Source organism: Anser cygnoides, chromosome Z (assembly GCF_040182565.1).
Source record: "Anser cygnoides isolate HZ-2024a breed goose chromosome Z, Taihu_goose_T2T_genome, whole genome shotgun sequence".
Lineage (NCBI taxonomy): Eukaryota > Metazoa > Chordata > Aves > Anseriformes > Anatidae > Anser > Anser cygnoides.
The window spans coordinates 73,876,060-73,899,651 of NC_089912.1; the positions used below are offsets into that span (position 1 = coordinate 73,876,060).

At 37.7% G+C, this 23,592-nt stretch overlaps 1 protein-coding gene across 7 annotated transcripts in view; it reads right to left on the reverse strand.

Moving 5' to 3' along the window:
- PDE4D (phosphodiesterase 4D) overlaps positions 1 to 23,592 on the reverse strand; it is a 562,124-nt gene that overhangs the window by 95,870 nt on the left and 442,662 nt on the right. For all 7 annotated transcript variants that reach the window (XM_066989073.1, XM_066989072.1, XM_066989074.1 and 4 more), the window contains 3 exons: positions 17,078 to 17,114; positions 12,056 to 12,129; positions 10,631 to 10,680 (listed from right to left, as the gene is read on the reverse strand). In XM_066989073.1, the coding sequence (XP_066845174.1) occupies positions 10,631 to 10,680; positions 12,056 to 12,129; positions 17,078 to 17,114 (161 nt within the window). The remainder of the gene's footprint in view (positions 1 to 10,630; positions 10,681 to 12,055; positions 12,130 to 17,077; positions 17,115 to 23,592) is intronic.

Sequence of the window (23,592 nt, forward strand, 5' to 3'; positions counted from 1 at the left end):
TACCTACATTCCTGGTACAAAAAGATCTACTTCTACTCAAGTTAGAGCTGAATTTCTTCAACTGTGAGCAGATTAAGGACTATGATTAAAAAAAAAAAAAAATCCAATTCTGTTAACAGAACTAGACATACAGCTGTCCAAACCTGCAAGAGAACTATGGTTTGTATAGGAAGTTTGAAGGAAGTCACACCCTGATGCTTTTAATATTTAAAGTGAAGACTGTCCAGTAAGAACTACCGTCTCTTTCATTGCTTTCTGCCATTTCTCCTATTTCTCAACAGCAAGTCTCTTAAATTCCTTGTTGCAACTCTTTCCCAGCTAGTAAATACGATATTTGGGACTGTTAAGCTTCCCAGTGGTGCCTCTTTTGCAAATAGTGACACCGAAATATTGCCTGTTGGGTGATTCTTGTGATATAATCTTGCCTAGGTGCCTGGGGAGGTAAGGCATCCACAGAGCTCTCAGATGGCCTGAGATAGCTCTCGTCCTTCCCTGACTGTAGAGAAAGCCTAGTCTGAATGGATTTAATATACTGAGCCAGCTAGAGCCAGCTAACTGGAAGCATTTAACATAGGAACGTCTGAATATGTGATTGACTAAGGTGTACTCAACAATTACTTCCATGCAGACCTGATTCCCACCACTAAAGGTCTTCTGAGAAGAGTCACCTAACATAGGAAGAAAGTTCTTTTTACATGAAGGCGTTAGAACATCTGGCTTGAGAGCAAAACCCTGAGTTTTAGGGATTTCTTATTAAATGTTTTGATCACAATTCTTGAGAAAGTGCAGTATGCACAAGTAGATTTTCCTAATGCCAGACCCGGAATTACTCCCTCCAGCTAAAGATGAGTCACTTTGCAGCATGTAATGCAAAATGCTTGAGGTGAGAGAGGGAATGAGTAAAAAGGAGGCTGAGACTGTAGTCTGGTGATAAGCTCACTCCTGGAGGAGATGTGCAGGGGCAGGTCCTAAACTGTGATCACTGCTCCTAGGATAATTCAGTCATTTTATCTGAGTATGGACGAAGGCTATGCACAGGGACCTGCAGAACTTCCTAGTCCACAACAGAAGAACTGTTATTCTTGTTTGTCTGACCCTGGCTGCTGGGTGCTCTGATTCATGGCTTTCTTCAGGGTCTATACTCAGGAGGCAGGCTATAATAAAAGCAGAACTTAGTCACTGTAACGGGTAGTCTTATTGTAGCCCTGAATTTTTAAATGGATACTCAGTAAAGTGAATAGGCTTTAATGGACCAGTTTCTCAGTAACCTGTTAATGGAAAAGAGATCTACTTTCAAATCTATCTTTTCAATAGGACAGAAGACAATGTATCACTGATCACAGCTGTCAAAAGCTGGATAAGTTGTGAAATGAAGATGCACTCACGATACACCCAACAGTCATACTAGAATCCACATCTTCACAGTTTTGTTTTCTATATTCATCAGTCAATGGGCTGTATACGTAACAGGAATGAGAAAAATGACATAGACAAGAGTCCTGTTTTTCTGTGATTCTTCTCACCTCAGTCCTACAAACCAAAACACCTTTCACTCCTTCAATTGTTCTGCTATTATTATTGATACAGTAAATGCAGTCTGAGGTCACATACATTTCTCAGCTAACAGTGACCGTAAGTGACATAGCTGGGCTAAAAAGAGAAGAGGAAGCACATGAAGCTTATCATCCTATCTTTCCAGTAAAACGGACAGTTTTGCTGAAATGCTGATATATTGACTTTCACTGATGTAGCAAAATATGAGACCAATATAAAGGTAAGAAGCAAAAATTGATGTTGGGTTGCATATTAAATTATCTTTGAGATGACTGATAATATCTCTCATGTTTTCTTTTTAAACTGAGTACCTACTCCAGAATGTGTAAGTATTTTAAAATCAAGGCTGTACTAGAATGCAATCTTAAGGAAAATAATCTGAAGTGCTGGATGAAGTTTGCAAGCAGAGATCATCTCTATGCTGCCTTTTAGTCTTTATGCTCTTTGTTAACCTAACCCCACATTTCCAACAAAATTCACTGTTATGAAATTAAAAATAATGTGCAAGGGCCAAGTGTTGTAGACCACACACTGCAAAACAACTACTTTTATTTTATTTTATTTTGATAGATACAATTCCACTGATATTCTTGCCAGGAATGTTTTAACTATGATTGTAGTTCTCTCTGTTTAAGTAAGTTGCCTTTTTTTTTTTTTTTTTTTTTAATGAATGCTTACACATTTACACTGATACATCAAGTATCAGTGTTAAAACACAAACCATAAAGTGCATATAACACTGGGGAAAATACAACTTTTCAGAATATTCATTACTTAGCATTTTTAATAATGTAATAAAAAACAAGATTTTACAACTAGTATGGTTAGGGCAAGACATTGTTTAAACATATCACAGGTGATCCTGAAAGCTGTCATACTTTCACTGTATGCAAAGCCTGAATTCTGAGATTTTAAAACAGTACTGGGCAGTAGCCAAACGTAGAGATTATTCTATTTTTCAGCCTGATTTTATTCATTTCCTTGAATGTGAGATGATACACAAACAGCTTATGTTGTCCGAAACCACATCAATCCTCTTCCTGCTGTTCTGCCTCAAGAAAGTTAATCACCATTTCACAAACCCAGCAAACCTGAACCAGCACTAGATTAAAAAAAAAAAAAAAAGGACTTTTGATTCTCCCAGTCAGTTAGATTTTTTTTTCAGCAAGCCTTCACAACTGCACCCTAGCAATAACCACCTCTGAACCGAGGAAGGGGCTAAACTGGGGACACAAATACTATTCACTTTAAAGGGAAATACAGTTTAATAGTTACTTTCTCAGGTAACCAATATTAAGCAGCTACATTTTCATTATAGCACATGATATTGTTGCACAAACTGTAACACAAAGGGATAGTTTTTTGTTTCTTTGTTTGTTTTAATATAGAAAACAATCAAATATGGCCTAAATTTATGCATATCAAATGCCCACAAACTATGTGCAATGGAAGAAGCTGCTTCTTCACCCCTTAATGTGAAAAAGCGACTGTGTACGCCTGGGTGGGGAGTGGACTCCTCTCTCTTCTGTTCCTTGTTTTTCTCTGCATTTGCTGTTTATTCAGGGCAGGAGATTTATGAATGAGTATCAGTCTGAATGTAATTTGTGCCCTATATCTCACAAAAGAGTAAAATTTTGTTTTTATTCTGGATAAGAAGGCTGTAAATGAGATAACTCTTCTTTTAGTTATCATGACCTAGATAAGGCCTTTAATGATTAACTGAAAAGACTAGCTCATGTAAATATTGTTATTTTCAAATTCTATTTTATTTATGCAAAATATTATTGATCATTAAAAAAAAAATACAATATACAAGTCTCTTTATACCTGGTATACCTTTATACCTATACAAGTACCTTTATACCTGGAGATTTGGACTTCAGTGAAATTGATGATTGTCAATTCTTTATTCAGAACACTTGTTAGAAAATTGTGAGCTCATTTTGCAAATTGAATAGTTGAAACTAGCTAAAGCACAGGACACCTGCATTACTAGTTAGTTACTGAATTACGTGAACCAGCTGGAGAAATTTCATAGCAAGCTAAAGCTATATTCACTCTGGACTGCACAATATAAATCTATTTTTTCTGTTACCTGGATGGCACAACATGAAAAGAAAAAGTTATAGTCCATAATGTATCACCCTGAATATTCACCAATGTCACTACTTTTCCTTAAACCAACACATACATTTGCAATCAGAGTTTATCACATACATGTGAATTGAGGTCTAGTATAAAAATGCACCCATCAAAATAAACCTTTTCAAGAAGGCACTGTATACCATGTAGAACAGTCATTAGGATTTTAATCCTCCTTCCAATCTCAACCATCTGTTTCTGCTGTCCTTTCCATATGTAAAGTTCTGAGATCAGTGCCTTATGTAACTCTAAAAGAGAACAAGGATGTGGACCACAAATAAAATTCAATATTATATAACAACAGATTAATGAAAAGTGAACAAGGCCTTTTAAAACTCCATTCCATATGAAGAACTACTGATCTTTTCCTAATTGCATTCTTATTTTATGTATTAATATCAAATTTATATTGATTCATCCAAATAGTGGATTATAAAGCAGTGCCAATTGCTTTAAATTACTATAACTTTTTTTGGACAAAATAGATGTGCTGACCTTTTCCTCAGCATTTGTCTCTGCAGATTCAAGTTGCCTACTGAACTTCAAAACTTGCATGGCAGATGTTAAAAGGCTTCAGAAACACCAACAGCAAAACAAGGCAACAGCTGAATAGAATTGACCTTGTACATTGATCTGTGCTATATAAAGGTCTAGATAACACCACCAATAATTATTCTGAGGAAGGAAATTACTTCTTTAAGGAGGATGGTTAAGTTCCCAAAGGATGTTACAGACATAAGAGAGCAGTATGTAGGATTGCTCAGACCACAATAAAATGAATAGCCATGCAGGAAAGCAGGATAAGTCAACTCTGAATTCTACAATGCTTTTGGTGTCAAGTACCTCAATTTATTATTAAATAGCAGATTATTAGCCTGGCGTGTGAGTTTGCAGGAGTCTTTTTTTGTTGTTTTTTAAAGGCATGAGTTGAGTTGCATAGAAGTAACAAAAATGAAAACTACTTATTTATCCAACTGACAATGACAAAGAATGTTTACGTGTATGTAGCATAGCATTAAATCCACACCGCAGAGCATGATGTGCTATTTTTCTTCAATCTGAGAAATAACTTGTAATTCATGTGGCTATCTTCATACAATTCATAGATGGGAAAATTTCAAAAGCATTTGCAGAATTTAAAAGGAAGCATTTAACTGTTTCTCACTAAGAATTCTATTTCTAAATGTGAGTTTTGAAAACATTCACCTAGGAAGTAAACTGAAGGTGACTGGTGTGCATGCACCTGTGACTTTTGTGCCTATATGGCACTTCTAATTACTGAATTCAGCTGCTAGTGATGTATGCTGTTGCACCTTCTGCAAGACTGCAAATACACATTCGCTAATTTCTCAAATAATAGATGGAATTTACTACAGGTTAAAAGATGTGAAAATGCTACAAAACACATTCAAAAATGTAAGTGCCTGTGTTACTTACCCTGAAATTATGATAATTGTCAGAGGTGAGTTAAATTCATTCTAAACATCCATAAAGGCATGAGTATAAGCAAAACTATGACAATCAAAACATTTACATGTCGTCCAACCTTCTGCACAAAGCACAAAGCCATTTTACAAAAAAAACATGCTCCTTTAGAAACATGGTGTCAGGTTCCTGCAGTGCTTCAGGAAAGCACCCTTTACTCAAGTTAATTGAGTGAGAATTTCTGAATATTTTACCTCAGCTCTGCCAAATATTTGGCAGTGAAGTAGGAATACTTCTCTATAATGAGATAAAATATATTCAGTGGGCAGATTAAATGAGAGTGGGAAGTCCTCATTATAACTGTAACTCTACTGACTAAATCTAGAGGAGTGATGTATAGAATGCAATTATGTCTTGAACAGGGCATGTTCTGGATATCTACTAAAACCTGGGTATGAAATCTAAAGTTTTCAGCATTTTAAAAAGTGGCACTGATATTGCATTATGAGACTTTTCTTAAAAGTCTGTGATTTATTTATTTATTTATTTAAACCTCTGTTCTCATAGACATTAGAAGACACTCAATTCCATATATATATTCCCTGTAGCCATTACCCTGGTGTTGCATGAATTACCCTCTGTAAGGCATGCAACTTTTGCTTTTTTTCTGTCCACTCATGTATTCTTGCATTCATTTTATCCCCGTCTGAATCATGGACACAGGAAAGAATTAAAAGCATGTAGATTACTCAGGTCATCTTCATGTAGTGGTGTACTCTACAGTCAAGTCAGGTCCCGCAGGAGTCAACAGGATATGCAATACTTTGCCTTCTGGATTTTTGAAGCTTTTAAAGCATCTCATGACAAGGAATGTTACTTCTATTTAAATCTGAACAACAAATTATTCTATTGGAATTCCATACTATTAATCAATAAAATCTTTCAGTTACAGAACTGGTATGAATGACAGAAACAGTTATATTGAGATATACAAACTCAAAATAATCTATCATTTCCAGTAGTATATGATATGAACTACAGATTTTCATATGTAACCTTTGTTTTTTCTTTTGTCTACCTGCTTATATTTAGGAGTTTCAGTCTGATGTTTAGCTTCCCATAGTGATATTGGTTCAAGTGCATGATACTGAAAGACAGCAAGCTAATCACTTAATTAGATAACGTTATTTAATTATTAAATAAATAATGATTGATTATACTTCCAGTGTAATAAAATAAAAACAGGTAGATTACACTTCAAAACCATAAGTTTCATTGGAAAACCTGAAGCTAATTGATACAAACCAAGAACTGTGTTGAACAAAGTCTACAAGAAACATGCAAGAAGCGCCGTTTAAGAGGATATTGATTTCTGATGGATTTAAGATGCAGAGACATGCATGTAAAGGGTATAACTCAAGTCCAATAATAAGCAATGAAAGTATATAGTAACGAAGTATTTTAAGGCCCAGAAACTTCTTTTGGACAAACTTGCCTCCTTTTGCATGTATTCTTTACACGTAAAAGCATCTAAAGCATCTAAAGCATCTGGCAGACTGAGTTTGAAAATTGTCATTAGCGGGCAGAGAATTTGTGAAATCTCCTATCTACTTTAAATGTACATGAAGAAAGACCTTATATGGTTCCTTCACAGCTCGTTGTACTTTCAGCTAGAAGCGCATATACTAGAACTGTAGTATCCAAAAAAGATGTAATGCTTGCTCATTTTTTCATTAAAAATGAAAACTTTCAAGCTCAGTCCTTGAGTCATAGATAATAGTGGTTTGTTGTTGTTGTTGTTGTTTGTAATTTGAAAATGAAATGCTATGTATAATTCACTGATGTGATGCATTAGGAGAATTACTATAAATTTGAAATGAAACACCGTTCACACGATTGCTTGGAAAATGTGAATCACAGTGAGAGGAACCCCTCTTCTGGTTGAAGAACAGAACACCAAGCAAGAAATCACCATACAGCAAAAGGAGTTATCCAAAGCTAGTCTCAGACACAGGACAGCAATGGCATGTTTAGGGACCAATTTAGGGAACCTTTAAAAAAGACACCTAAAATAAGTCTGTTTGCATGTCTGTTTACAGTCACACTGACTGTAAAAGAACTCTAAAGAGACTCACCAAAATAGATATCTACATCGTAGACATCTAAAATGGATAATAAAAGTGTTATTTAAGAAGTTTATTGGTACATGAAAAACTCCCACCTCCTACTCCCTAATTTATCTGTACACCCAACATGCTGTAGGATACTTGTTTTATACTGAAGATCAAGTATGCCACTAATATTTATTGGCTTCTGTCAACAGTTTCCAAAAGGGAATAATGTGGGTATATTGAATAGAACAAGCCATATTTTAATAATTGGCTTCTACATATTTGCATTTAAAGATGATGCTAACTTCCAGGCTGCTATGGCTGCTATTGCTTCTAACAATTTGAACATTTTATTCCTGTGCTGCTTCAATTCTCCATTACACAGTTTCCTACTTTTTTCTTAATGGATTTTCTCAAACTTTTCTACCTCAGGGTGAATTCTTAAAATAGCAAAAAATAGTTTTTCATCGCAATGCGAGAATTTTGTTATTGCTACTTGAGTCACTTTGCTTTACCAAATCCCTTTTTATTTTTCCTTTATCATTTTTCCCATATGGTCTGTAACAGTTCTGTCTTACTACACTTTTGCTTTTCCTGGAAGACGACACTTTCAGGAAGCTTAGCAACATAAAACTTCCACCTTTTGTGTCTATGTCTGTTTTAGTATCAACATTGTTTAGTGACACTGTGTCTTCCAGTCACCTAGTTTGTTGCCAAGCTCTTGCCAAGATAGCTAGCTGTGCTGTCTGGATGATCTGATGGGGTCTACCTGTCTGGTGACTGGATACTTGGTAACATGAACTCTGAGAACAGCATGACCGGGAGGATTTTTCAGCAGGAAGGACTCTGCACAAGATGCATTACAAATATTCCCAAGAAAAATTCAAAAAGCATAGGAGCATCCAAAAGGATTTTTAATTATTCTAAGAAGAGCAGGAAAAAAAAAAATGTTTGTAATATATCTTTCTCTTTGGTATAGTGCCATTGTGCAATGTGTTTTACTAGCATTATATATGCTTCAAGAAAGCATCTACGCATACATCTGTGCTTATGCCATGAAATTAGTTTCTATGGAAATGCAAAAAACAAACAAACAAACAAACAAACAAAAAAACCAACACAGTGTATGACTAAGAATGGGAAAACCCATTCAGGCAAAATAGCCTGAAATATAATAGCAAAAAAAAAAATAGCAAAAACAGCCTCAATCTCCATTCAGCAGTCAAAGTGAATTGTAGCCATTTTCATCCTTTATAGCAACATAATATTTTTTTCTGTAGCCACTTATATCCAATGCACACAGGCGCCAGCTCAGCTAGTTCAATGCATAATTTGGGCACAGCAGTTCCAGCAGCATCTCCGTAGAATCAGATTGAACTCAATTAGATTAAATTATCCTTGCTATTCTTTACCTTCCACTCTTGCTTCCTTTAAATTTCTTGGCACAGAAACGTTTTCTATATTAGCTGCACCACTGACTGCACTACCTTCCTTCCAAACATTAAAACCTCAGTTGATGTATTGCTTCTGACAAGTACTGTGCACGCTGGGGATTAGCGGAATGGAAACCTTCAGATCAGGGGGGAAAGAAAAAAGAGCAACAGTAACTTCCAGCAGATTGTGTCTTGGGTCCTGATGCCTGAGCAGCTTCTCCTGCTGGAGAAGAGAAGCTGTCCTCAGGCAAAGCACTGGGGGAGATCATGTAAGGTAAGCTCCCTGAATGTTCACATGTATGCATACCTTCTGTTCTGGATATCACATTTTCTGTTACTGGCAGAGATTGTACTGTGTTGTAGGTGTTCTAACGTTAGTGCCTTGGAAGCAAAGAAATAACCTTACTTTTTAAAATTTCTATCTCCAGTTAGGATAACAGACTTCTGGGTGACTGCACTGATTTGTGAGACAAAATCCATGGTTAAAAAATAGATGTAGCATCTCTCAATAATTGAGATGTCTCATGGTTAGTAATTTGAAAACAACACCCAAAATGACCTCTTAAAATAATACATTAACAAATGATTATGATTATAGTTGTTACAGGGAAGAGAAGCAGTTCATGACAGAACTATGTATTCATCTTTCTCCTCTCCCTGTTTATTTAATTACCATGAATTTAAGTATGATTGCAAAACATTCCTAACTAAGGATGATTTTCTGTGTATAGAATGGATTTAAAAAGATTTAACCCTCTGTTCCCTGATAAGGCCATACAAGTGCTCACATTACACGTTGAGTTCTTTGGAGAGTAAAATAGTGCAGAACTCCCAAGACTGGATCTTTTAGAGGGATATGTGGATATTGTGTGAGGATAGATGAAAAAAATAATGATGTTACCACTATCCAGAGCTTAAGGAAAGAGATTATTAACATGACAAAGGCGCAATTCTCTTCAAAAAGCTGAAGTATAATTTCTTCCTTTACTTACTATCCCATTATCACACAATTAAAAAGACAAGAGCTTTGCAGAGGATCAGTAAAAATCAAGCCAAGATCTACCCAGAAAAAAATAAATAAACTGAAAATACTGGAAACTATAAGCTTTTGCTTTAAATGATAAATTGCTTGTATAGTAAGGGCCTGTATGCTTTCACTAAGAGGCAAAGCAAATCCTTTCACTTTGTCAACAAGCCATAGAGAATGTAGCTACTTGGAAGACTACATGGAGTAATAATACATGTATTAATATATTATAAAAAATACAAGGTCAAAAAAGTGTGTTCCCATAAAACTGTCCAAGACCAAGTTGCCATGATAATAACCAAAGGTACTGCACAGTAAAATTTTCAAAAGTGTTTACGTATTCTAAACCACCACACCTTGTGATCCTAATCCTGTTTCCAAGTAAATATTTCTTCAGAAATAGTACTCTATTATAAAGAAATTTTCTTTTATACATCTACAAATGTTATAGAATTAAAATCTACAGTTCTATATCAGAAAACTCAGTTTTCAAAATGTCTCCTTATTGCCTAAGGGTATGTAATGCCAAGACTGCCTCAGAATAGCTACAGAACTCCAGATCCCAAATGAAAGATCAATGCATTCCTCATACTAGTTTACTCTACTATTTTTCATTGCAAAAAGTTATTAATGAAAGTAATCATGACACGGTCACACAGTTGTATATGAAGAGAAAATGGAGTGCAAAGACCATCATATTAAAAAAACACAGTTTGGGAAAGAACTTAAATTAAAAATAGAATAATAAGACAGAAATCAGAAAGCCAACATGATATAACACCAAAAGCCACCAATTTGAGGCACCACATGACTCGAATTCTCCTTAATATAACGGGCTATGAAATAGTGTAAGGGCATTATTATAAAATTCAGTTTTTAGTGAGACTTTCATTTTTATAAACAAATATTAACTTTAGAAACCCGTGTTGGTTTCTTACCTGTTATAGTTGCTTTGTTAATGGATGGTTGGTTACACATTGGTGACCGTCTAAGAAAAAAAAAAAAAAAAAAAAAAAGAGTTATAAGCCTGATAAACTCACAAAGCTATTTGGGACTGAAACACACTAGCATAAATAAAGAAAGAGTTCATTTAGTTATTTCTTTCTAATGCAGAAAGGAATTCACAACTGATGCTGAAATCTTTCTGCAAATTGGGAACTTCAGCAGGGATATTTATAAGCTTGTTAAAAACCTGCTTAATCATAGCTCGAGTTTGTACACAGCTTAAAGTTTGGTCTATATACATATTTATTATTCTTACAAGGCTTTCACTACCCATATTCTCTTATATGAGATAAATTCTTAAAGCAAAAATTAGTTTTAAGTTCATTTACTATTTTGCATATACATTTCACAATAATCTTTAGGACAAACAGTGCAGTGGAATCCTTTGCTCAATGATAAAGCTAGAATTTGCTGAACTGACACAGCTGCTTAGGGATGTATGGATGACTGCAAGCAGGGGCTGAATATTCCAACCAAGGGGCCTGGAAATATCTTTGTATAGCATTGCATATGCAATGATAGGCAGTTGTCTTTAGGTACTGAAGTCTTCAGTGAGAAACTGATGCCCTATCCCTGGAGGTGTTCAAGACCAGGTTAGATGAGCCCCTGAGCAACCTGATCTAGTGGGTGGTGTCCCTGCCTATGGCAGGGGGGTTGGAACTGGGTGATCTTTGAGGTCCCTTCCAACCTGAGCCATTCTATGATTCTATGAAACTGCTATGGGAATGAGCTTCCATGAATACTAACTACTTCTAATTTCTAGAGACACACATTTTGGATAAGTGAAATTGCTTCATTATAAAACGTTCCAGTTTAACTAATGTTAATGTTAGCTATGATTCTGTACCAGAACTGGTGAAAGGTCACATTTATAATGTCTCATTATAATCATGAACTACTGTGGATATGTAGGATGTCATTATTTTGGATGATTTCTAGCTCTGGATCATGCAAGTAGCTCACAGTGAGTATAGCTGTATGCTCACTTTCATTCATTTGCACAACTCATACTCTTTGCCTGAATGATCACTTCTGAATGATCTTTGACATATGACTAATTTATTGAAAATCATAGAAATTGCACACACACACACACACACACACACACACACACACACACACAAACCACCCAAAATTTATGCAGGAAGAGCAATGCAAGAGCAGTTAGTAGGCAAGGGGGCTGCTGTCTCAGCTATTGAGTATAGTAGCTTTAAAGTATTAATAAAGTCATTAGTCATCACATGTTTTATACAAGCTTGGTGACACAGACTGAAATTTGTAACATCTAATTATTATTCCTAGTTTACAATTTAAATATACCACTGCAAAAAGTTTAGTGGCCAAAAATTGACACTCACTTGCTGGGTGCCCGATCTTGTAAATTGGTTAATGCAGCAAAGTTATTCCGTACAGTACGTAGGCTTGCCAGCACCTGAAACATACAAAATGGTTTCAGTCTAAATTTCTGCACAGGTGAGACTGAGTTAGCTGCCATCTGCTGTGCTGAAAGAAAAATGGAAGGACATTGCAAAACATAAAAGGTTTCCAGGGTTGGTTGTCTGAAGCCTTTGACCATTACTTAACATGTCTGTAATACAAGGACAATAGTTTATTTCTTTTTTCTCTCATAACAACTCATTATTTGTTTAAAGACAGACTTACTTAAGAGGAGGAAAAGTTTTTCACAAAATACTAAATTCTCCAAAATGACCATAAAAGCATTCGTGTTTGGACGATAATAGCCTATTCAAACCTAATACTTCATACATAAGAAATGACTGCAGATTTTTCCATTTGCAGTTCAGCCCCCACAAACCTCAAAGGACAAAGGGAATGAGACTGTCTAGACTGGCAGGAAAAATAAAAAGTGTCTCCTTTAAGGGGCTGAATTCATTTGGAGACAGTACAGGAGGACAGATAAAGAGGAAGGTATCACCTGAGCAGGTAGGAAATGCCTGTAGGCACAAATCTACAAGCTCCACACATTGGCAAAGATGATTGAAATGGAGTACTCACTTTCTGGACTTATTTTTATGCAGGACAGCAGCTAGAGGAAGCAGCAAAGTGCCTTCTTTGTATAAGCGGCATAGGCATTCCCCACTGGAGGAGGCTGGATAAATGCAACAAATTTTGCACTATGTAAGGACAACAGGATACTTCTCTGACTGTGGAGAGGCAGTTCAGCTGATGTCAGAGCGGGAACTGTGAATTACTTAACACCAGACTGGGAATGGGAGGAGGCAACAAAATTAATCACTGTGTCTTTGTGGTATTTACCCACTGCTGCTCCTCAGCACAGATTATTCTGGTTCCCTGGTGAACCGGTGCTGGCATTTTAGAGACTAAAAAAGGTGGGAACGGGAATTTGGCTTTCAGAGGTCTAAGTCATGGAAGATACAACCCTCTTTCCACAGAACACTTGAATTTATACATGAAGTAGAAAGGGGGATGGAGAGAAATGAAGGAAAAGCTCTTAATAGAAAATACTCCAGAGATAACAATCACTGGAGGTAGTCAAGCTATTATTGTACGTAATTCCTAAGTGTGTTGAAATAATAAATTTATTGCCTAATTCATTCCACTATATTTTTCTTTCAAGAGATTGGGAGGCAAAATCGCATATTCTACATTCAGAACTGAATTCAAATAATTATTTGTGCCATCAAATTTGCATGCCCAAGTTATAGTGACAGTAACAAATGTTACTTTAGACGTTTTTAGACGTTTGATATACACAGATGGAAATGTGGCATGAAGTGGAAGAAGGAGCAAGATGTTAGAGCTCAAAAGTTCAAAAATGAAGACACTAAATACAAAGGAAAACTGCTGAAGTCTTAAAATATTCTAAAAGGAAAGGATGAGTTGCAGGTGCACAGACAGGAAAGGAAAAATGTTGGGTCTGTTAAGGAAACACACATTTTAGTGACTGCAGGCACTTTTCATTTTTCTTTGGTCAGTGTGCCTGGGTTCTGGTCTATGTGTGCCAGGATGCTGAAATTTCTTGTATGTGCTAGTATTATGGGAAGCAGTGCACTAGGTAAACATATCTATGTGGCTCTCAGAGATGTCTCAGGCTATGAAAAAACATAGTCAGTTTTCCCAGTTGCAGGTTCCTCCTCAATAATCCCTGGTGGACTGAAATTATCTGCGTATTCAAGGTGCACGGAGAACTGGGAGCAAGCACAACTGTAGCTACATGACTGTTCAGTGAGCCATCTCAAACGCATTCATGCTTATTAGCTCCCAGCCTCCGCTGGGCTGAAATGAATGACTGTACCTGCTGCATGGGACTCAGTTTCAGAAAGGTTAGTAGGCTACGCACAATTCCACATGAAAACATGAACCTCATTGAAATGAGTTGCATCTGAACTAATATGATACTGAGCACCTGGGGTCCTGGAGGAAGGAGTGTGCAGAGCTGCCAGATTGCTCAGGCCCAGTTTTGAGTGGAAGCTAATGAGCCTAGTTGGACCCACACTCGGGTCCCTGAAGAGATGTGAGGGAGTCCCAGTGCCATGCTCACCACTATTCACATTGTCTAGGTTTTTCCACTGTCTGAGACATTATGAATCCTTCTTTGTCGGAAAGTGGAGACAGGACTATTCAGCTTTTAAGTCCTCCTATTTGTTCTTCCTAAAGGTTAGAAATCTGTTTTGTAGGTCCAGGGATAAAATGGGCAGAATCTGCCCAGCATTCCTGCTACAATAGGATAGCGCATACATATTTTGACACATTCTGCAAAAGCAAGAGGTCCCCAAATAAATATAAAAGATTGTGAGAATGACAACTAAAACTGGCCATTAGCTCCAGAATTCAGTGTAGCCAAAAAAATTGATTTATGGTGTCAAAGTGTAAATATCTATGCATCTGAGATATTAAATATATTAAATGACAGTTTCTCTGTTCACAGAGCTCCCATTTGTGCTTAATGTTTCCAGAGTTAGATCTGTGAGCAAAAAAGCAACCAGTCTGCAAACCTCTTTGAGGTTTAATCCCTGAATAGCTAATATAATTTCAAAAATAAAGGTGTATACAGTCATTAGTGGGCTTTAAAAAAAAATCAAATTCTTTGATGATAAAAAATATGGTCATTCAATTTCAAATCACTCAAATTATTTTATTCTGAAAGCTGAAATTCTAATAATTAAATTATAGCAGTTTCTTTATATTATCTCCCAGGGATATCCCAGGATATCTCCTAATATTATACTTCAGACAATTTTTGTATCTGGTTTACTGAATCTTATTTCTGGTAAAAGTAGTAAATTGTCTTGGGGGCAGATTCTATGTGAGGGACACAGCATGCTGTGCTGCCTACAGTAATGAATGCAGCCACAGTGCCATGGTAATGTGCTGAACAGTAATCAAAAAGCTAAAACTGGAGTTATTACCACCTGGTGGCTCACAGCTGGATGAAACATCCTTCCTGATCAATGGAAGAAAACATGGATATTTTCAAATAAATGGAGCATGCATTCCAACACCTCGTGTCACCAGGAAGCTTTGGCCGTTTACAACACAAAAATGCATGTACATGATGAAATATTGCTCTTACTAAGAAGAGGACATTAAACAAAGCTAAAAGCTGTTTTGTGTGATGTATAGACATTGTACTGGCGTATGGGACAAATTCCTGAAGTCCTGTGTGAGATCCTAATGCTGCTAATGTAACTCAGAGGGATGAGTCCTGTGTTTATCTGCAGATGTAATTTGTGAACAGGCCCCACAAGCATAGGATTTTGCATACTGAAATCATTCTTAGGTAAGGGCTAAGTTTTTCCTAAGAGTCTAATCAGACATCATGTCTCCTCTGTTAGGCACCATTTCTCAAGTGTATATCAATTCCTCTTATGTTGGGGAATGTGATGTGATAGCTCACCCTCTGAGTGCTCTTTCTCCTCTCCAATGCAAATGAAAACAGGATGATTTAAACCACTGCTAACAGGGTTTTGCATTGAAACAGTAAAAAAAATCAAATAATGTTTTACAGCAACTTGGTGCAACTACTCGTGCTCCAATTGCCAAAGCATGTCCATCCATGCCCACAGGAATACCAAGCTGCCCTTGAAACAAATAGGGTGTTTTGTACCAGGTGAAAAAAGCCTGGTGTAACACTTATTGTTTTTATAGGCATACTATAACTTGTCTCATCTATGCGACATAATTTGTAATAAAATTTGTAATAAAATTCAGATAAAAATGAACATAAACTCAACTAAAGTAAGTATTGAATTTTTTGACCATCATACAATTTGTATTTTTTCTCTGCTTAAGAGTTAGTGTTTTTATGTTTCCTGTGGAACTAATGGAACCCAGAAGTGGTTTTACTTTTTTTTTTTTTTTCCTTTTTGTTTGTACTGTAATTTCTTCTCTTTCTATTATTGAAGTATATTTACCATTTGGGAAGTCGTAAAGCATAGTTAGAAAAGGCCCAGACTCAATCTATTCTCTGCTAATAAAAGATGAATGTAATCTTCAAATTAAGGTTTCAGTCAACCAGTGTCATATATGAAGACACTGTATCTGAACTGTAATGAAACTGAAATGAACTGAAAGGACACCAAACTTTACCAGTTAAGTTACACCACAATTACCTGTAAATAAATATCCATTGTATGCAACAGACCAAAGCAACCTGTGTATTTAGACTAAAGTTGGACACATTATTCTTATTTGAAATTGTCGTGTGTCTCAATATTTCTCTTTCCATTCACCTTCAATCACATATGACTTCCAGATTTATTTTTTCTGTACTTTCACTGAACTAACTTTCTTCCTATCTATTACAGGGTACCTATCATGAGTTCAAGGAATATCAACATTAATTTTTCATACATGACAAGACAGCTCTGCTGCTAAAAATCGAAATTACTAGATTTGATCTAAATTATTGAGATTTTTGATTTGATATTTTATAGAACATAAAATCTTAAAATAAAAATCAAATAGATTTGATTTTGTAAAAGAACATAAGTATTCTGGGTACAATCTTGCACCTAAAAATTACCTTGTATTGAATGCATAAAAAAAATCGTAAGAAGGCATTGTAATTGTAAACATCAGTATAATAAGAGAACAAAGGTTTGTCTCCATCATGACTGTCTGCTACAGTATTTGAACACCCTGCAAGCTAACATGTTTTTTGTGTTCTTGCACTTCACCTTTTCAGATAATTGAAAAAAAAAAACAACATTTAAAAAGATATAGAGCATACAGGTATAGATAATAGAGTCAAAGGTATATGAGTGTTTGTTTAGGGAGGTTTTTCCCGTTTCATGCAAACAAATCTTATGTAATATTAACAGTGGAAAAGAACTGTTTTGGCCTCCTGGACTTTAAGTTGCAAGATCATGTGAGAAATAAGGCAAAATTGTGCCTACCTGAGCAAATGGTGTCACAATCAAGTCATCTCCATGTCTGAAAAAATGAGCAGAGTTGTTAGATATTAGTGAAAGTCATCTCACTGCTACTACTTTAACAGAGAGAAAATGAGGTTTTACAATGCACTGTGGGTTACTCCACGTTTACTCTTCAACGGTTACACACTACTGTTGCTTCACAGATTCTTTTGAAAAGCAAATACTAAATTAGTTATTGCTCAATTACCTGTGTATCTATGGGACAGCTGATGAACCAACCAGTTTCTGCACAGCTTTCTGGGCAGGTGACTGCATGGGACAGACCTGCAGAGATTTCATCCCAAAGGACAAAAGGAGAATACTGAGAGCGATTACATTACGGGTTGCTAGCAGGTTTGTGAGCAGGGGCCAGGCGAGTAACTGCAGATGACTGGGCAGTGCATCACAGACTGAAAAAACCTAGTAAAACTTTTGAACTGACTCACAATCATGTAGTTACAGGGGGTGTAACCGAGAGTGTGCTGTTGCTGTGGCAACCTCACCCACACCACACTGGCTGACGTAGAGCAAGGTGTCGGGATGACGTGCTGTAGCAGAGAAGGGAGGCAGGAAAAGAGGGGTTTCTTCACTTCTGTGCTGAAACACTTGCACAGAGATGTTGGCTTATGCTGTGAAGTTATTCCCACTTGCCTCATGAATAAAATATTGAAGTTGCACACAAAGTGCCACGTGTAGTCACATGTAGGGCTAAGGGAACACTGGACAACTGCAGGAAGAAACTGATGGGAGACTGAAGCATGGATATCTGCCCAGCCTCATCTGAAATGTGTGGAGAGGGAAAACTTGGAGTTTTCAGTTATCATATCTAGTAGACAGCAGCAATCAAGATGAAAAGAAAATTTCCAAAGAAAAAAATCTAGTATGACTGTATTTTCCTGCAGTGAAATTGACGTGATAAGTTCTAAGCTGTATTTGGACCTGAAATCATTCAGCAGAAATACCATTGCTTTGGTGCTGTTTTCAGGTTATTTTTCAAATCAAGGTCTAAGGCATTTCATGATGTTTTCATGACCCTATGAAAATGAAAAGAGCTCTTCAAACTAGCTGGTCATTAACTCCCTTGTTAATGCCCTGGGATGATTCATCATGTCTATAATAACCAATTGGATTTGGTTTCATGAGACAATTAAAGCCTCTAAGTTACTCCCATGGTGCCATGTTTCTTCTGGTTTAGTGTGAGGATCAGGTTTACACGCTGTCCAGTCAATTGGAAAGTTTTCACCATATCCCAACCACTTCTGCATAAATGTCATTTAATGAAGCATTCTGACAACAATGACTTCCTCAGGCAGCCAGGGAGGAAAATCCTCTTCTCGACCTTCCCATCAGAAGTGGAACTGAATTTTTCTGTATTCCTGATAAAGCAAAGAACTAGGAAAACCGATGACTCTTCTGTGGAAATTAAGTATGGTATACATAGCATTTAACACAGATTTTCAGGGTAATGGAAAGATCAGACCTGTTCCTTTTTTAATCCTGACTAAAAGGAAAGAAAATTGTTACTTATAGTCAGGCTGATGTAGTCTTGGCAAGTATACCTCCACAGCAAAAGTGCATGTCACATCCTTTGGTAATAATTTACAAAATAAAAAGACTGTCATTTCTAATCAGCATTGCTTAATTTGTTATATAGCTACACAAACCGTGGAAGAGTAAGTCATTAAGCCAAATGTATCTTTTCCTTTTCTATCATTCTTCATTTAAATAGCCATAATGTAAGCATGTACATTACCTCACTTCCATAAAAAATATATTATTTGTCTTCAAGTTATGTGAAACAGTATTACCTGCTGTGTGACAGCTGGCTTACCTTTTCCTCAGTAAAACAGATTTTTTTCCCTTTTTAAAAAACGGTTTTTCTATTTGTGTATTAGTTAGGATCTCCATTTTCTCTTCCCTTGTTTTTTTGACAAAGAGGCCCAGCTATGTAAAGCAAGGAATTACACCTTAGTTATCTGAATGGCTTCTGCAAAGATTGAACTGCCTAAAGCCTCAAGTGAGTAATTTGACTTCCTCACATCTACCCACTGTATCTGTTACTCAGGTTGTTCAGGGCTAGATGGTGAAGCATCTGAGGGGAAGACGTATGAGCAGCAGCTGAGGTCCCTTGGTTTGTTCAGCCCAGAGCAGAGCAGGCTGAGGGGAGGCCTCATGGCGGCCTGCAGCTCCCTCACGAGGGGAGCGGAGGGGCAGGCGCTGAGCTCTGCTCTCTGGCAATCAGTAATTCACTGTCTAAGCATCAGTTGGCAAAACTGTGAAAATAGGACGGTCCTTGTTTTCAACATCTGTTGAAGGCTGCCTTACTGGAAGTGGTATTTCATTGCTCTTCTTAATTCAATGGCCCTGTTTGCCATTCCTTGAATGTTGAGGCACTTTTAAGAGGCAATAAGTACACATTCCTGGACCTTCTTCCATGTATTTTTTTTTTTAAATATAAAATAGCTTCACTCCACTACTGTAAATTTCAAACTTCATACTACTTAAACTTTTTCAGGATAGCATTTCACTGGAGAATATTGATAAAATACTGTGGCTAATTAGAGGAGACATTATTAAATGTTAATTTAATGCACTGGAACCAATCCAGGATTTAACTTTCATATTTCAAATACCCCTTCTGTCAAGAGTAACAATTACAGAAATTGTCATTATTTGGGGAAGGTGTACTGAAAGCACAGATATCCGCAGTTTTCACAAAGTAGTTTAGCATGTGCCAGACAAACTTGGACAGAAAAACAATTGCATAGTGTGTTGAGTAATCTTCAGTCCACATTGGGTGAGAAAATCTGGAAAAGGTGAGAGTGTTCAAAAAGGGAGCAGAAGTGTCCAAACTGGCTGTGTTACTTTTTGTACAGAAGAGCAAGAACATATTTAATCAAGGTGCTATCATTCTACAGCGTACTGAATCAGGACACTACAATTTATGAGTGTCCTGCTATTTTCTTTTCTGACGATATGGAAGCTGATAGATGATTCTGTTTGGATTCTGGACAGGATAGTGCCACACACCTATATACAGAGGCAACAAGAGGAGTGTAAAGCCTATGCAATATATCACAGGCTTATAAATTCAGACAGAGCTGTTAACCTTTACGGTTAGAATAAATTCTTCACATCACTGTTAACACAGTTAACTAGAATGCCTGGCATAGTTGTTCATATGTTCACTTCTTAAAAGAAAGATAAATTTGAAAGTAGGATAATTTTTCACATAGCCAAAAATTTTAAACGATCAAATTAACCACCACAAAAAACTAACAAACAAACAAACATACAAAAAACCGTTAAACCACATAACACTCCACACAAGTTGAAACAGTGCTACATACAGTTCAAATTACCAATAGTAGACCAAAGATTATATAAAACATTGCAGGTTATTCGCCATGTTAAAATGATGAAGCATTTTTCTGGGTTTTGTTTCCTAACATTTCCTACAGGACATACTAGAACTTTCCCCATATAACCTGTGATGGTCCCCACTCTGGAGAAGACAAAAGAGTACCATGTTAAGTCAGAAGTTAGATGTGTATGTTCAGATGAATGTTGCTGAATACTAAGTACACAAATTCTGCCTTCCATTCCTCAAGACTGGCATTAATTTGTTTCTTCTATCCCGATTACAGGATAGCAATTAACATTGCCCCCAGTAAAGAGGAACTTAGAGTTATATTCATGGACAGACAGACAGAGAAGCAGGCAGGAAGATGAATTCAAGGATAGATTTGCTAAGTGCCTAATCTTTATTTCTTAATTAAGTTGGGATATTTTAATTTAATCATCTAATAATAGGAGTAGCTAGGGAGATATTCTGCAGACCTGCTAGGATACTGTTAAAAAAGATAGGGTGTTTTATGCAGTCAGAAAAGAGTTTAGATATCCAGTAAGGCAATATGTGTCCCAAACCTTAGACACCACTAGGAATGTGTCTGCACTTGCAAATGTGGAGCTTGCAGGGAGAGTCCTGAATAAGATTTATCTTCAGAAAGGCCATAATAAGCTCAAGTTAATACACATGTGAAGAACACCGTGAATGTTCTAGAGGACATATATGATGGAAGTAAGACATAAACAGGATACATAAAAACACAGTCTAAACATAGGAGAGTATATGGACAAAACATATTTACACCAACTTGACACATAACTTTTTAAAGACAAGATACAGTCAAAATGACTGCAGCTCCCAGAAGCACACAACAGGTGCAGTGGTTTGCACAGCAGTCTTTGGCTTTGTTTTGGGAAACTTCAGGATTGTCTGGAAACAAGGTTCAAGAGCACTGGGGATGCCTGGCAACCCTTTGAGAAACTTGAGGGTACACATTGCTTTTAGACAAGGACAAAGTAAGGAGAGCCACAATGGTGTGGGACTGAGAAAGACCTAGCAGCTTCTGACAAGTGTAAATAAATGGCCTTGACCTAGGGTGCCTGGAGTTTTTGTTGTAAATGTACCCTGACTAGGGAGGCTCAAGCATCTCTTGAAATGCTGTTTGGAAGGGGCCTATGTGACAGCCTGGTCCAGTGCATAACCAACAAAAACAGTCAACAGATGCAGCAGTCCACAAAGAAGATGCCTTGCAGTTGAAATTGGATTGGTGTAGCAGCCTTGGCTATGGTGGCGACACACGACAGGCCTATTTTGGCAGCAGATGTTTGAACAGACCTCCTTGCTAGGTGTAGGCATAGATGCAGACAGAGCTTCAGATGGCAGGTGCAGCCCTCTGAGTCCCTGGCTGCAGAGTGCCTGGGGCTCCTTGTCCTGCAGGAGGTGTGTCCTACTGTGGAACTGTGCTGTCAAGTGGAGGAGGTAAGAGGAAGGGGGCAGGCTGTGGGACATCAGGTAAGATTAAAAGGAGACAGAGAGGATATTCTCTGAGGCACAACTCAAAGCGCCTCTGACTCCAGCTGTAGGACAGAAGCTATCAGTGTCCACCCCCAGTGCTGAGGTAAGTGTAACCTCCAGAAAAGGGAAGGATGGAAGCTGGTGACTTTTGGCACCAACAGAAAGGCTCACCTAACTGCTTACAGGTATAAAATAGTTTCACCACCCTCCATGTTGAAGAGGAGCCAGATGTGCCTACTAGCAGTAAATCTGGTTCACCTAACCCTAAAGCAAGCAAGGCTACCAGGAAGAATTGGCAAATCATTGTAATGGGTCACTCCCTGGTACAGGGAACAGAGGCACCCTTCTGTCAGCCTGATTTATCAGCTAGGGAGGTTTGCTGCCTGTCCAAAAGCCCATATCCAGGATGTTGTGGAGGCATCGCTGAAGCTGGTCTAACTCTCTGACCCATTTCTTTTATTCTGTGTGGGCACAAATGATACTGATAGGGCAAACCTGCACAGTACCAAAACTGGCTAGAGAGGTCTGGGGGCAGTAGTCAAGGGGCTAGGGACCTGGGGTGGTGTTCTCAGTCCTGCTGGTGAGCAGAAGGTTGTGAGGAGGAGAGCACTAACAGTACAAGTCAACAATTGGCTGCAGAACTGGTGTTGACAATGGGGTTCTGGGTTTTATGAACATGGCACCCTATTTGCAGATCCCCATCTGTGGGGGAGAGACTGGATCCACTTCACTAAGCAGGGCAAAGATATTTCTGCTAATGGGATGGCTGACTTCATAAGGAGGGCTTTAAACTAGGATGGACAGGAAAGGGAGAATGTAAGCAGCAGCCCTGTGAGGGAGTGACGGACAGGGTTGCTGAGCAAGGGGCATGGGGTGATGAGACAGGGAAAGATCACAAAATCAACAAAATGGGGCTTAAGTGGTATCACCATCTGCACTTGCATGTAGACCAGGAAGTTCTTACAAAGCACTATTATGGACAAATCTCCCAAGCCCTTTCTTGGAACCTAACATGCTGAGGTGCCCCTTAATATCATATACTAATGCACACAGTATGGCTAATAAACAAGATCAGTTAGAGATGTGTATGCTTGCAGGGCTATGACCTTGTTGGGATCATGGAGATACCATGAGATGTCTCCCAACAGTGTAGTGCTGTAATGGAAGGATAGGATACAGGCTCTTTTGGGATGACAGGCTGGGGAGATGAGAAGAGGTTGTTGCCCTCTATGTCAATGAGCAACTGCAGTGCATGGAGCTCTGACTGGGGATGGACAATGAGCTGACTGGAAGTCTATGGGTTAGGATTAAAGGGAGGGCTAGGTTAGGTGAATTGTAGTGGGGGTCTCCTACAGGCCACCTGATCAGGGAAAACAAGCGCATTAAGTCCTCTTACACAGACAGACAGAAGCAGCCTGCAAACTTGAGGCTGGGATTTCAACCACCCTGATATCTGTTGGATAGACAACATAACAGGGCACAAGCAATCCAGAAGGTTCCTGGAATACATTCACAATAACTTCCTTCTGCAAGTGGAAGAGAGACTGCAGAGAATCTAATGAAGGGCTGAAAAAATGATGAAGGAACCTGTCATATAAGGAGAGAGTAAAAGAGCTAAGACTCTTTGCCCAAG